The sequence below is a fragment of the Typopeltis vanoorti genome, chromosome 3, assembly GCF_054136105.1.
Source record: "Typopeltis vanoorti isolate ZY-2024b chromosome 3, IOZ_Tvanoo_1.0, whole genome shotgun sequence".
Classification (NCBI taxonomy): Eukaryota; Metazoa; Arthropoda; class Arachnida; order Uropygi; family Thelyphonidae; genus Typopeltis; species Typopeltis vanoorti.
Window position 1 is genome coordinate 115,349,185 of NC_143551.1, and position 13,685 is coordinate 115,362,869.

General features: G+C 34.6%; 1 protein-coding gene across 5 annotated transcripts in view; it reads right to left on the reverse strand.

Annotated features, from left to right (window-relative positions):
* The window catches only part of LOC150108490 (uncharacterized), a 385,253-nt gene that overhangs the window by 52,886 nt on the left and 318,682 nt on the right, over positions 1 to 13,685 (reverse strand). For all 5 annotated transcript variants that reach the window (XM_090415899.1, XM_090415900.1, XM_090415897.1 and 2 more), the window contains 3 exons: positions 12,616 to 12,759; positions 1,025 to 1,112; positions 888 to 929 (listed from right to left, as the gene is read on the reverse strand). In XM_090415899.1, coding sequence (XP_090272025.1) covers positions 888 to 929; positions 1,025 to 1,112; positions 12,616 to 12,759 — 274 coding nt within the window. The remainder of the gene's footprint in view (positions 1 to 887; positions 930 to 1,024; positions 1,113 to 12,615; positions 12,760 to 13,685) is intronic.

Below are 13,685 nucleotides of genomic sequence, written 5' to 3' on the forward strand. Positions count from 1 at the left end.
AATTAGGGTTGTCTATTTCCTCAACTATTGGACGAAGCAGAACATTATGTTTGTGCACCTTGGGAACACCATATATTCTGGGAGAACGGGCATAATGGGGTATAAGTTTTTGAACAGTGTCCTAGCAATGGCATAAAAATCCGAAGAATTTGGATGGCACACATTCAGCCCACTTACTTTCCAGCAAACCCTGACTTTAGGACTTTAAGCAATTTTTCAGCTTTTATTGGCCACTATCCCTACCAGTTGGCTGTAATTTATATGTATACTCATATAATTTTTTTAAATTTAAATTTTTATTTTTTTCCCCTTTTTGTAAGCATGTTGTTCTCCAGCTTAATTTAATTTTATAACCTAATGGATAATAATAATAATAATAATAATAATAGGACTCTAGCTTTGATGTAATAAGTTTTTTTTCCACCAGAGGTCAGGCCAATAGTTGTAATGGTTGGTCAGTAACTTTAGCATGTCATGTAGATTGTAGTGCAGCTTGTTTCTTTGTATATATGTGTATACTCCAGATGATGACCTTAATGTGAAGGTCGAAATGTCGAGTGTTTAGTTTGGTTTATATTAAACTAAAGTTTTACTCTAACATGGTAGTTGTTTCCATAATTTGCATAATGTACAGCTGTGAGATCATCTCATCAAAACAATGGCCAAAAAACAGACCATAAGAATAAGAGATAAGGTCATGATGAGAAGGGAAGGGCGATTAAAACATTCCAAATAATACAGAATATAAACAATGCACTAAACACTGTATCGTTTGCCATACTAATATAGCCAGGATACAAACTATATTATTATTTTGAATTCATTTAAAAATACTGAAAGTAATATTTATACTTTTTTTTTTAATATGAACACAAAAATGAACTCACCACTATCATCTGTAGAATGACTAATGCTGTCTTCACTTGGATCTGTAGAAGAAAAATCTTGTTAAACATTTTACACAAAATATTAACAAAATGTAAGAAAATTTGCTTTTCCATTTATACAGAATACAAAATAATACCATCATCAGAGGGCCTCCTAGCATTTTTTTTCTGTGCTATTTCCATCTGTTTTCTCAATGTTGATAGCTTTTCTTCTATACCTTTTAACTAGAGTATATATAACATGATACAAATAAAGCACAAATTTTAAATAAATACTAACTGAAATACATAATATAAATGAACTACAATGTAAAACAAAATGCTTATTTTATAATAAGTATAAAATTCAGAATTCTAATTATGTAGACTATTATAATACAAGGAATGTGGCATCATCTTTCCAAGTAACATCATTAAAAGTGATGAGTTTACTGAAATATTTCCTTTAATTTCAAGCTTATAAAGAAACTGACTATTGCTTTTTTAATATTAGTAAACATGCCAAAAGATCAAAAAGACAAAAACAGAAAACTGAATGCAACAACTTCTTCTTTACAGGCATTGTTAATCTTTGTTATTTAGAAGAGTAAAGCCAAAATAGAAGCAAGCAATTAAAAATTATTTCAGACATTTAATCTTGCTTCCCACAACAAATTTCTGTTTGTTGTTTTTGTACCATGAGAAAAAAACAAATTCCTAATGAGCAATAGAGCTACATTTAAATTATATACAAAAATATGCATATAAATTGGTTAATGAGAGAGTCCATAAGATCTGCTATTGAGGTGGAAGAATGAGTAAGAGAATTAGTAGTGGTTATGGAGACAAATAATTGAGGAGAGTGAAAGATAACAGTATGGTGAGAAAGATTGTCAGTGTGTGTTGCCAAGGAATGACAACGATGAGTTGAGACAATGAGCCAGAATCATGAATGGTATGCTAACGGAGCTGGGTGAAGAGAAGGGAGTGCAGTTTATGGATGTGTGGCATGTATTTGAGGGAGAATGAAATTATACAGGCATGATGGATTGCATTTGAATGACTTTGGATTGAGTGAAATGGAGAAACTGTTGTTAGATGGAAGTGCAATATATGATGCAAGTGAGAGATGAAGTGAAGGATCAGGAGAGTGGCATTGAAGAGACAGAAGTGCTTGGCAATGGAAACAGTGTGAAAGATGAAGAGAACATGGGAATGCAAGAGGAATAGGGAAATGGGGGGGGGACAAGAAGACATGGCATAGGGAGAGTGGATGTTAGAAGTAGTAATAAATGTATGGAGATGATCAGCATAGAAATGGAATAGATTGGGATGCGGGTGGGGAAGTTGAAACTGAGTGGATATATGTGGTAAGCAGTGATAAAGGTAATTAGGCAAAAGCAGGTGAGGCGGGAAAAAAACAACATTATCCACACAGCCTCTATCTCATCTTCTTGAACACACTAACAAAAACATTCAACACACTCATCTTTAGAAACAAAGATTTTCAATGTCTGCAATTTTTATGTCATATACTTTTTTTTTTTTAATCTTAGATCATGTATATTACTTCTTTATTTTCCTTAATGTATTTTATTCTTTTTCTGGTAAAAAGTGGGAAGATATCAAAATTATCCCTCAATAATGTTTAGCAATAAAGCTTACAACAGTAGACAAAGTAACAAAACTCTAAATCAACAGAAACTCATTATCAAACTTATTCTGCTCTTATTCAATGTTAAAAATCTTTTTCTGGCATTTTTCAAAATGAAGGGAAAAAAATTGCATAATTCATAGAACTGTTAATTATATAATTTATGAGGGCAGTCCCATAAGTTTCTGGCCTGACTAACTTTTAGAGGTGATAGAAAGAAAACTGTTACTTTTCAACATAACCTCCCTTTACTTTAATACACTTTCACATCAATGAATTAACATTTCTATGCCCTTGAAAAGCAGTCTGTACTTTTGTCTGCAAAATGGCCTCAAGCTGCATATTTCACCCCATTGTCATCTGCAAATTTTCTTCCTTAAAGATCTTTCTTCAGTTTCAAGAAAAGGTAGTAGTCATTGGGTGCTATGGGGTGGGTGTTCAATCTCCTGGAAGCCACAGTCCTTCACTGCAGTCTTCAACAACAATAGCCATATGGACTGGAGCATTGTTGTAAAGCAGGCGAACACCATGACACATCATTCCTAGTCTCTTCTCCTTTATGGTGTTGCACAGTTTGTGCAGGATTAAAGCATAATATTCTGCATTCATGGTGGTATTCCATTTCTTGAAGTCAATCAAGAGAATTCCCCAGCAATCCCAAAAGATTGTTACTATGTTCTTCTTGGTGGTCTGAGTGACCTTGGCTTTTCTCGGCAGTGCTTCACCTGGTTTGCGCCACTCCATGGATTCCCTTTTGGAAAGAGGTCATAATAAAGGATCATGGTTTCATCCCAGCGACAATGGATTCCAGCACTTCTCTCTGATTCCCTTGGCAAAGGTCTAAAAACTAGTCACACGATGCTACTTCTGAATTGAAGAGAGAAATCAGGGCACCCACCTTGCACTGACCTTTGTCATATGAAGCTTCTTGTGAATGATGCGAAAAGATGGTTGTTATAGAAAGCCCCAACCATGCTGAGATTTCTTTGAGCTTAGCCATTTGTCATTGTGCAGTTTCCCCTCAATAAGAGGACAATGTTCTCAGTCATCACTTCCAACAGACCGACCATCATGAAGATCATCTTCGATGTTCTCTTTTCCTAGGCGAAACTGTTTAGTCCATTCCTTTGCAGTGGAATATGAAGGAGAAGCTTCCCCATAAACACCATCCAACTGTTGTTTGATAGCACTTGGCAAAAGCCCTTCTTTGGTGAAAAGCTTTATCACAGTGCAGTACTCAATTTTTTAAACATTACAGCCACTTAGCATGCTATGTGTTAGTCAAACGAGTGCCTCCAACTGAATGATGCAGATAGAGAGCTGAAACTGGTACACTAACCTCCCCATAAATGGTGCTATCTGTCATGGTATCATGCTGTCTGGCATTTTAAAATCAGCGCAAATTTTGTATGTCAAGTCGGAAACTTTTGGAACCTACCCCATACATTTACATTCTGTAATTATCCTGATTTCATATTATTACCATTAGTCATGTTTGTCAATAATGCAAGAGATGTAAAGGTAAGGCTTGTAATAAAAACAATTATTGCAATGTTCACTACCATGCTATAAATATTTTTGTGCACGTTGGTTTATCTGTGAGTAACTTCAGAAAGATCTTTCCTGATAAAGCCAGAGTGACATTGGTAGTAACTCTAATCTTCTCTTTCCCCCCCCTTCCTGCTCCAACAACCCACACACAATGCATAATGTGTAGAAAGCAGAAATATTAGCATCAGTATTACCATCAAAACTCTAAATAGAGATGATAAAAACATGACAGAACGAAAATAATCTTCAGCAAATTGGATCAAATAGACCTAAAAGACATAGGGGTGCTCAAGGGTCAAAGCGGGATAACTGGGAGCAGACCTCCACATTGCCTTTTAAGGAATACAGAGAACCAACCAGGACTTACGAGTTAATGTCCAATCCTCATCTTCTTGTGCTGCACCCTTTTAGATATCTACCTGAATACTGAATGAATGAGGATAGATCAGCAACTTGGGATTTAGCAATCAAATTATATTCTTACTGGCTAACCATAATTCAAAATGGTACAACATGACAGAATTTTATTCTGGTGCATAAACCAGTTAAACAAGCCCCCCCCCCCTTTATATCATCAAAGGGACCAGAATGAACAGCAAAAATTCAATTACTGGAACAAATCCCAAGTAAGCACCAGCAGAGTTCAAGACAGGCACCATCAACATATAAAACATCAATACAAGTCAATACATTAAAAAACAATAAAAGCAACAAATAAAATATGTTATATTCAGGCAATAATAAGCAGAAAAAGAAGGAGAAGCTAAAATATTCAACACAAAATATGAAATGAGGATAATCCTCTTGAATGGTAGTAAATATCAAGTGGAGTGATGTGGGCAAATATCAGAATGGGGAACTGGACAATTAGACTTATCTCTGCCTATAGTCGAACAGAAGATTCTACTAAGAAAGAAGTGGAATTTTTTGAGGCAGCTAACACAATGAAAAAGGAAAAGTTCTTCCTTGTTGGAGATCTAAACAGCAGAGTAGGAAATGATTATCAGATATATAGAAATGTTGTAGGAAAATCTGGAAAAAGAGAAAACCTAATAATAACGGTAAATACCTGAGAAATTTCTGTTCAGGATGTGAAATAGTTATTACCAACAGTACATCCCAACATAAAAATATGCACAAATTCAGATGGAGAGAAGATGCAAGAAATATGAAAAGTCTTATTTACTATGTTATAGTTGATAGCGATATTTTCCCACCACTTCACAACACATACAGAGGATTTGAAAGTGGAAGTGATTGCTATTTAGTTTTGAAGGATAGAATTGAATTTCTTATTAAAAAGAAGATTGTGTGATAAAGTTTTAAAATGAATTAAAGTTTAGCAGCTTTCAAAGGGGGAAATATAGACTCAAGAACATAAATATTATTCAAGAAAAAATGAAAGAATTTTGATTAAAAACAAGAACCAAACCTTAGAGATCCATTGGCAAAACCGGAAGAAAACACTGCTGATTCAGCCAGAGCGGCATGTGGTAAAATTGTTTACAATGATAGACAAATCAGAACTATGGTGGACTCAGGAAGTTAAACAGGCAGTCAAGAAATGAATAAGAAAGCATACTGAAAGTTCCTGATGAGTAAATCAGCTTATGCTCTGAGAGAATACAGAGAAAAATTTAAAAAAGCAGAGCACATTGTAAAACTAGCTTAACAAAAGCCATGGGAATACTTTGGTAAGAACACCGAAAAGCTGTGTTCTTACGAAATCTGGAAGATGACAAAATAGTCTGCAGGCTATGGAAAAGTTTAGTAATAGAAGGAGTACTCTAAAAGGAATTAAAGATAACAAAAGGTGATATGAAAACTGAAGATAAAGATATTCTAGATGTCTGGAGATGTCTGGAGTGATACTGGGGTGAAAGACTGCTAAATGAAACAAAGCTTGAAGTAGGTTTTTTCCCCTACTTCAAGCATTGAAGCTTGAAGTATGGAAAACCATCAAAAAAATATAAAAGTTATACAGTGGCTACACTATAATTCAGAAGGCCTGGTGAGTGAGTCGAATTCCAGATGATTGGAGTAGAGCTCTCTTAGTAGCCATTTGTAAAAAGGGAAATATAACTGAATAGGAATTTCTCTACTGAGTGTTCTTGGTAAGATTCATGAAGTACACTTGAAAAAAAAAATTTAAGAAAAATTGTGGAAGAAGCTTGGAGAAGAATAAGCTGGATTCAGGTCAAATAGAAGTTGTGAGGACAAGATTTTCTTTTTCAGACAAATAGTTGAGAAATCATGGGAATATACACAGGATTTAAGTTTTGTAGATCTGGAAAAGGCATATGACAGGGTGTTAAGAAGAAAGCTGCTCCAAACGCTACAGTTATATCAGGCAATGCATAGTCTATATTTGAGCTGTAAGTTACCAGTTAGAGTTGAAAGAGGTATAGGAAGATAGTTTGAAGTTAAAGTGTGAGACAAGGATGTAATTATCTCCGTGAATATTCATCATCTATCTGGATCACATTATGAATTAAAGCAGTATTAAACCAATATCAAAATTGGAGATATTAATATCAGCTCTTTGCTTTATGTAAATGATGTTATACTCCTAAATAAATCAAGTAAAAGTCTGCAGGATTCTCCAACTAAATTGAATAACTATTGTAATAAATTTGGTATGAAAATCAGTAACAACGAAAGGCAAAAGTAATGAAAAGAGGCTAACACATTGAAGGCAAACACAAAAGAAGTAAAACACTTCAGCAATTTAGGCACAATTTTTAGTGAAAATGGCAAATTAAATATGAAAATAATCAGAGAATTAGCAAAGCGGGTATGGTAGGAAGTCAAATGAATAAATTTCTACAGAATAAGAGAAATTAGTCAAACCACTAAACAAGCATTACACAAGACAGTGTTCAAATCAATTTTAACTTGTGGAGCTGAGAGCTGGGTTAGAAATAATAAACTTGATCAAAAACTTTCTGAGAAAGATTTGGGGAGTGAACAGATGGCAGTATCATATTACAAATGAAGAAGAAAACAAGTGCTAGGTGTATTAATGTAGTAAAAAAGTGTCTTTATAAGAGAGAATTATAAGATCTGATAATATTGGAGTTTTGACAGATAACAGACTGATTTGGAGGAAAATTGTTGATAAGTAGTTAATAATGACATAACTTTTTCATGTAGTACCCTCATAAATATTCTGTTCGGTACATTTCAGAAATTTGATGATGACTAAAAATCATAAAAAAATACAAGAGACAACCCTATAATAAAAGAAATGGGGGAATTTTTCAGATGAAATTAATGATCTGAAATCATTGCCTCAATTTAATTTTGGCTGAATTCAAGATCTCAGCAGTAAAACTAATAACAAAAAATTAAAGAGATGACCAAAATAAAAGCTTATACCAACTCTCACTCTAATATGAAAGACATTAATATCGAGTTAGCCCAGTTAAATCTAGTGTCCCAGTTAGTTCTGGAACACTAGATTTTGGTACGTTGCTATGGTAATTCCTTTCCACTCTTCTAGAAGAGCATTAGTGTGATTGTGCACTGATGTCATGATATGGCATGCTTGCACAACATTGCTTCGAATTCATCCCACAGTTTGATGGGAGCGAGATCAAGGCTCTGTGCAGGCCAGTCCATTTCTTTAATACCGATCTCATCAAACTATTCCCGCACAGAGCTCACTTTGTGAACAAGGGCATTATGGTGATATAGGAAAGTGCCTTTGCCAAACTGTTGCCATAAAGTTGGAAGCACAGAACTGTCTAGAATCATTATAGGTTATTAAGATTCCCATCACTGGAACTAGGAGGCCTAGCCTTCAAGATGAAAAACAACCCCACACCATGATGCTTCCTCCACCGTGTGAAGTTTGGTGGAGGAAGCATCAACATATTCAGGAAAGTAGCGCTCTTGGCATCAGAGAACCCCCAGCCTTGTCCATCGAACTGCCAGTTGATGAAGCATGATTCATCACTCCAGAGAATATGTTTCCAATGTCCCAGAGTCCAATGGCAGTAAGAGTTACACCATTCCACCTGATACCTGGCATTGCTCTTGCTAATGTTAAGTTTGTGTGTTTAATTAATTTATGCAGAATAAGAGAGAAATCAGCCAAAACACGAAGTTAACAAACAGTATACAAGGCAGCGGTTCACACTGATTTTAACTTATTGATCTAAGAGTTGGATTAGAAATAAAACAGTTGTGTTAGATCCTAAATGAAGGAATATTGGAAAGAAATCATTCATTTGGAATCTAACATATAAAATGCTAACAAAGAGAAATACCTGCACATCAGCTGTAATTAAAAGTGAAACTTCTTCACTTTATGTAAAATTTGTATTCTTTATTTTAAGTACCTTATATTTAAGCTGATGTGATTATTTTTAGATTTCATTTTAAGTATGTCTAAAAAGAGAGATAATCTGATTTAAATTTAAGCCTCACTTAAGCTATGTAAAATTTACTGTGAGTCATCTAAAAAGAGAGATAATCTGATTTAAATTTAAGCCTCACTTAAGCTATGTAAAATTTACTGTGAGTCACCTAAAAAGTTGCTAAGTAATAATTCCTGGAAGGCATAAAGCTACACATGTACAGCATAACGCTAGCGGCTATAGCTTACTCGAAAAATTATGTTGCCATGTATTCTGTGAATCCAAGTATAACAGCATTGTAAAGGTGAAGGATGAACCCAAAGGGTTAAAAAGATAAGGGCTGTGTGCAAAAAGGGGACTGAGAAAAGAGGACGCTCTATAGAAGAATATAAGGGGTTGAGCCCGTATCGGAAGAGTCTCTCTTGTCATATCGTTTCCCTGTTTTGGTGGTTCGGAAGTTAGTGGGCAGTTTCGCGTAGGAGAGAGGGTGAAGTCTGTGATAAGATGTCGGACTGCGAGCATTCTTAAAATGAAGTAGGATTCTATGCAAAGCTGAAGGTAAAATTTCCAGTCCTAGCAGAATGAAGCCTAAGATGGGACTGAGAAGTCCCATCAAGTTGTTCCTGAAACGCAAAGATTTAAGACCGATTTCGGCAGAAATAATGAAGTTAGCGTAACCCCTACATTGGCGTATGGACAGCCAATAGACAAGAAGTAACCAGACGTACACGTGGTGCTGAAAGATGCGGAAAAAGTTCGGTAAGGTGAAATTACTCTATTTTGTGTATAAAATTCATTAGAAGAGAGAAGATTGTTTGCGAATGTGAAATTAAGAACAGTACTCTAAAGAACTTTGTGGACAGTCTCTAATTAGATAGTTAACCTCTTTTGTGAAAAAGAAGAATTGTTTAGAAGACATTTTTTGTGTTCTTTGTGATAGAATTAACTTAACAAGATTAGAATAGTGGATTTATAGTAACTGGGTAACATAAGAATGTTTGTTTATATTATCTTATGAATAGCATTGCAGAAAGGAAATTTAACCTAACTTCATATCATTTGCAATCTATCTCAATTTTCAATTACTGTGTTTTACGATGTTTCTTAACCTTTGATTTAATTTAGAGTATGTTAGTTAACTCGAGTTATTTATTTAGTATTGAGTTAAATTGAGTGTATGAATTTTTGTGTATTCTGTTTAGATATTCCAATAAACATGCCATATTTACCTAAACCTGAGTCATGCCTGATTACGATTCCAAACTACCACTTATAAAAATAGAACCTATTTTGGTGGGAAGGAATTAGAAAGTGTATATAATTATAGATTTAGGTCACGACTGCAATAATCTGAATCTATACGGCAGTGTTAAAGTAAGATATTGTGTAAGAAAGTCTCAGAATCTATTATTATCTCCCTGAGCAAGGATCCCTTTCTGCTATAGGATACTGGCTGGTGCAGCAAAATATAAATTTGCCAGTATCCGAAGAGGAAACAATCCTAGATGTAAGCATGTTAGGCCCGATATCTGAAGAAGTAAAATTGCGATAGAAAGATAGAATAGGAAGATATAAGGCAGTAAAATATAGAGAAAGCAACGACATAACAGTTGATCAGAGAATGAATACCACATGTGAGAGTTATGAGGAAAATTAAAGCACTGAAGAGATGGCATCAGTGGCAAAACAATATTAAAAACATAGATATCAGAAAAGAACTTGGTATTGTTAGTATTCAATAATGTGTAAGCAGAGATAACCTAAGATAGTGTAGTCACTTAAACAGGAGATAAAAGATTAGCAAATTTCAGGGTCTGAAACAAAAACTGCAGGAAAAAAAAAGATATATATACAGAGGAAGTCCCAGATATAGATGGTAGATGTAATTAGGAATGCTTTAAAAGATTGAAATTGTATTGTCAGGTCTGATAAATTAGGGACTTGAGAAAAAACTAGTTTGGATGAAAGTCATTGATAAGAAACAATTGTGTTAGATATCTGGTACATTCCCTTGCAGGCAAACGCTAAGAAATTAATTAATTTCATAATAATTTATTAATTTATTATGAAATTATGTACTCAGCCAATTTCATAATAACTACTGGCTAGAATTCATTTTCTTATGTACCAAAAAGTAATGCAAAAAAATAACACAATCAGGCCTACAAATATCTGCATAGATACTGAACAATGAGTACTTTAATGAGTCAATTGCATTCTTAATTAAGTAAATAAGTGTAAATAAAGTTTATTTGGATAAAGCGAGTCAACTGCATTAAAAGTAACTTTTCATTTTAAAAAGTCCGTTCATAGTTGTATACTATAAATACTTATGAATAAGGCTGTTACCCACTCTATTTCCATTTCCCATTCTAAGGCAATGAGTAAGAACAGGAAGTTATTGAAATAGTTTTTGGGTTTACAGTGATTCTACTGGACCTTGCTAAGGCCTTTGGCAGGATACCAGATGGAATTCTAATCAGTAAACTGCAGCATATGGGGACGGATATAGGGTTGATGAGATGGATAGGAGGGTGGTTGATGGAGAGATATCAGAGAGCGGTTTATTCAGGAGTAGAGTCCAAAAGATGGCCTGTGACTAGTGGTGTGCAGCAGGGTTCTGTTCTTGGACCACTGCTGTTTAATTTGTTCATTAACGATATAGTGAAGGCTCTGAGAGGAACGGTTCATTTGTTCGCTGATGATGCTAAGCTGGGTAGGGCAATAGTGAAAGCAGAAGATGTCAAAATTGTGCAGGATGATTTGGATAGATTGGAGGTATGGGCTAAGGAGAATGGATGTCAATTTAATGTGGCAAAGTGTAAGGTTATGCATTTTGGGGTGAAAAGATTAGCAGCAGTATATCACATTGGTGGAACTGTACTCCAGGAGATTGAAGAGGCCAGGGATTTGGGAGTGTTGGTGGATAGGGAGTTGAAGTTTAGGGGGCACATTACAAAAGTGGCTAAATCAGCTCATCAAATCACTTTGTTGCTGAAAAATACTTTAACAAGCAGAGACAAACAGGTTATTGTTCCTCTGTATCGAGCCTTGATAAGACCCCATCTAGACTATTGTGCCCAGATTTGGGCAGCAGGGTTTCTTCTTGATGGGGAGGAGGTGGAGAGGATCCGGAGACAAGTAACCAAGATGATAGCAGGTCTATGGAATGAACCTTATGAGAACAGGTTGAAGATTTGTGGGTTGTAGAAATTGGTTCATAGGTGGAAAAGGGGTGATATGATTGAGACATTCAAATTACTGAAGGGTTTCTATAAGATTAATTCAGAAGAAAGTTTTGAGAATAGGACTGGTGGTGGGAGGACTAGGGGCCATACATGGAAGATAGGCAAGAGTGTGGTTAGCAAGGGTGTTAGAGCTAAGTTTTTTACTTGGAGAGTGGTGAATGAGTGGAATAAGCTGCCAGAGTCTGTTGTGGATGCCATGACTGTGAATGAGTTCAAGGCGAGGTATGATAGATACTTTGTGAATGTCGAATAGTTGTTCTTGACATGATGTTAGGGCCTTCCTCGATGAGTCTAAGGCCTCCTTGGAGTTGCCCGTAATAATAATAATAATGTCTTCTGGATGACAATGTCATAAAAAGAGTGTGTGATTAGTAAGTGTGTACAACAGAAGAATTGAGGATATGAATGTTATTTGCACTTAAAGAGTGTAAATTATTCTGGGAAAAAAAAATTCATTCAAAATATTAGTTTCTTTTACCACCCCCCCCCACCCACCCAAAAAATTATTTTGACTATGTTATTGTATCCATGTTATCATTACTGTGTAGACGTTATGGAAATCCTCTCACCTCATTCACCCTATACAAGACACAAAACAAGTAATAATATTAGGAAGGATAATCTATAAATAAAAAAGAAAAATGCAAATACCTTATTCTGTATTTTCTGTAAATTCTTTATAAGTGTAAACACCTGCTGTAGTCACATATTTTTAAAAATAAATTACTGTATATTATTGATTATGAATAAGAATGGTGTGCAGATTATGCCTGTCTCATAACTGACATAAATGGCATGATTAATGGTTAAGAACATAGAGGATCTATGAGGAAGTGAAAAAAAAAAAAAAAAGGAAAGAAAGACTAACAATGAAAAATTTGGGAACCACCAAGCTAAATGCTAATTTGTAACAATTAAACCAACTGTATCAATACCTTAGAAATTGACTGCTGATAAGATAATTTTCTCTGTTTACGGACACTTTTTCTAGCACTTGCTTCACTTGCCAATTTATGAGCTGCACTACTAATCTTACTTTGAATTTCATATTCCAGTTCTAACTTTGCTAGGGTCTCTTCCTATACATAAACAATATATATAAGAACAAAATTTTTTTAAAAATAATAAATTATTAAGTTATTTCAGAAATTAATACAGATTATATTAAATATATACTTATAATTCAAATAAACAAAATGAAATCAAATCTCTTTTGGATTAAGTTAGTTTTACACAACTATCAGGAAAGAGCTAAAAATATATATTTATTATCATATCCTTAACAATTTAGGATCATTGGCCAGGCACAGGCAAGTAATTCTGATTTATAGAAACCTTACAAATGTTATGAAATGGCAGTTAATCCTATCTGTGTACTCTGTTATTGTATATCAATTGGTGTATTCACTGGCCAGTTTGTCTGTTTTGCAAGATGAGGTCTCCCAAAATTTAAGAGAAAAAGCTAACCTTTAGATGAAAAGTTCTTGTAAATTTTCTTCACATCCTGGAGACTACAGACTTATATGGCTATACATAAATATTAAAAAATCATATGCAAGATCTCCATTTATCTCAGGATCAGTATTCATTGCATAGAAATTATGGAAACAAAACACATGTTCTACAGCAATTACTTCAATTAAGACTAAGATAAAATAATCCTTGACGTTTGCTTGATTGCTATGTGTTAACTTCTTTACAGTTATTGACCACTGACCAAGTTTTGTTGTGTTTGAAGATTTTTGGAGTTCTACTATGTTGTTCTATATATGATGTTATATGGGTTTCAGATGGATATTCCAGACTGGGAATTGCTAATCCATCATTCTTGTTGAAACTAGGATGACGAATCAGCATCTCACAAGCTTCTTTGAATTTTCTTTCATACTATATTTTAGTGCGCCGAAGTGAGTGGGTGTCTATCCAATCAATTACGTGGTATGTTTCAAGGGCATAAATGCAAGGCCTGTTTTTCTATAATGAAGGAATTTAATGTGTCGTTTGT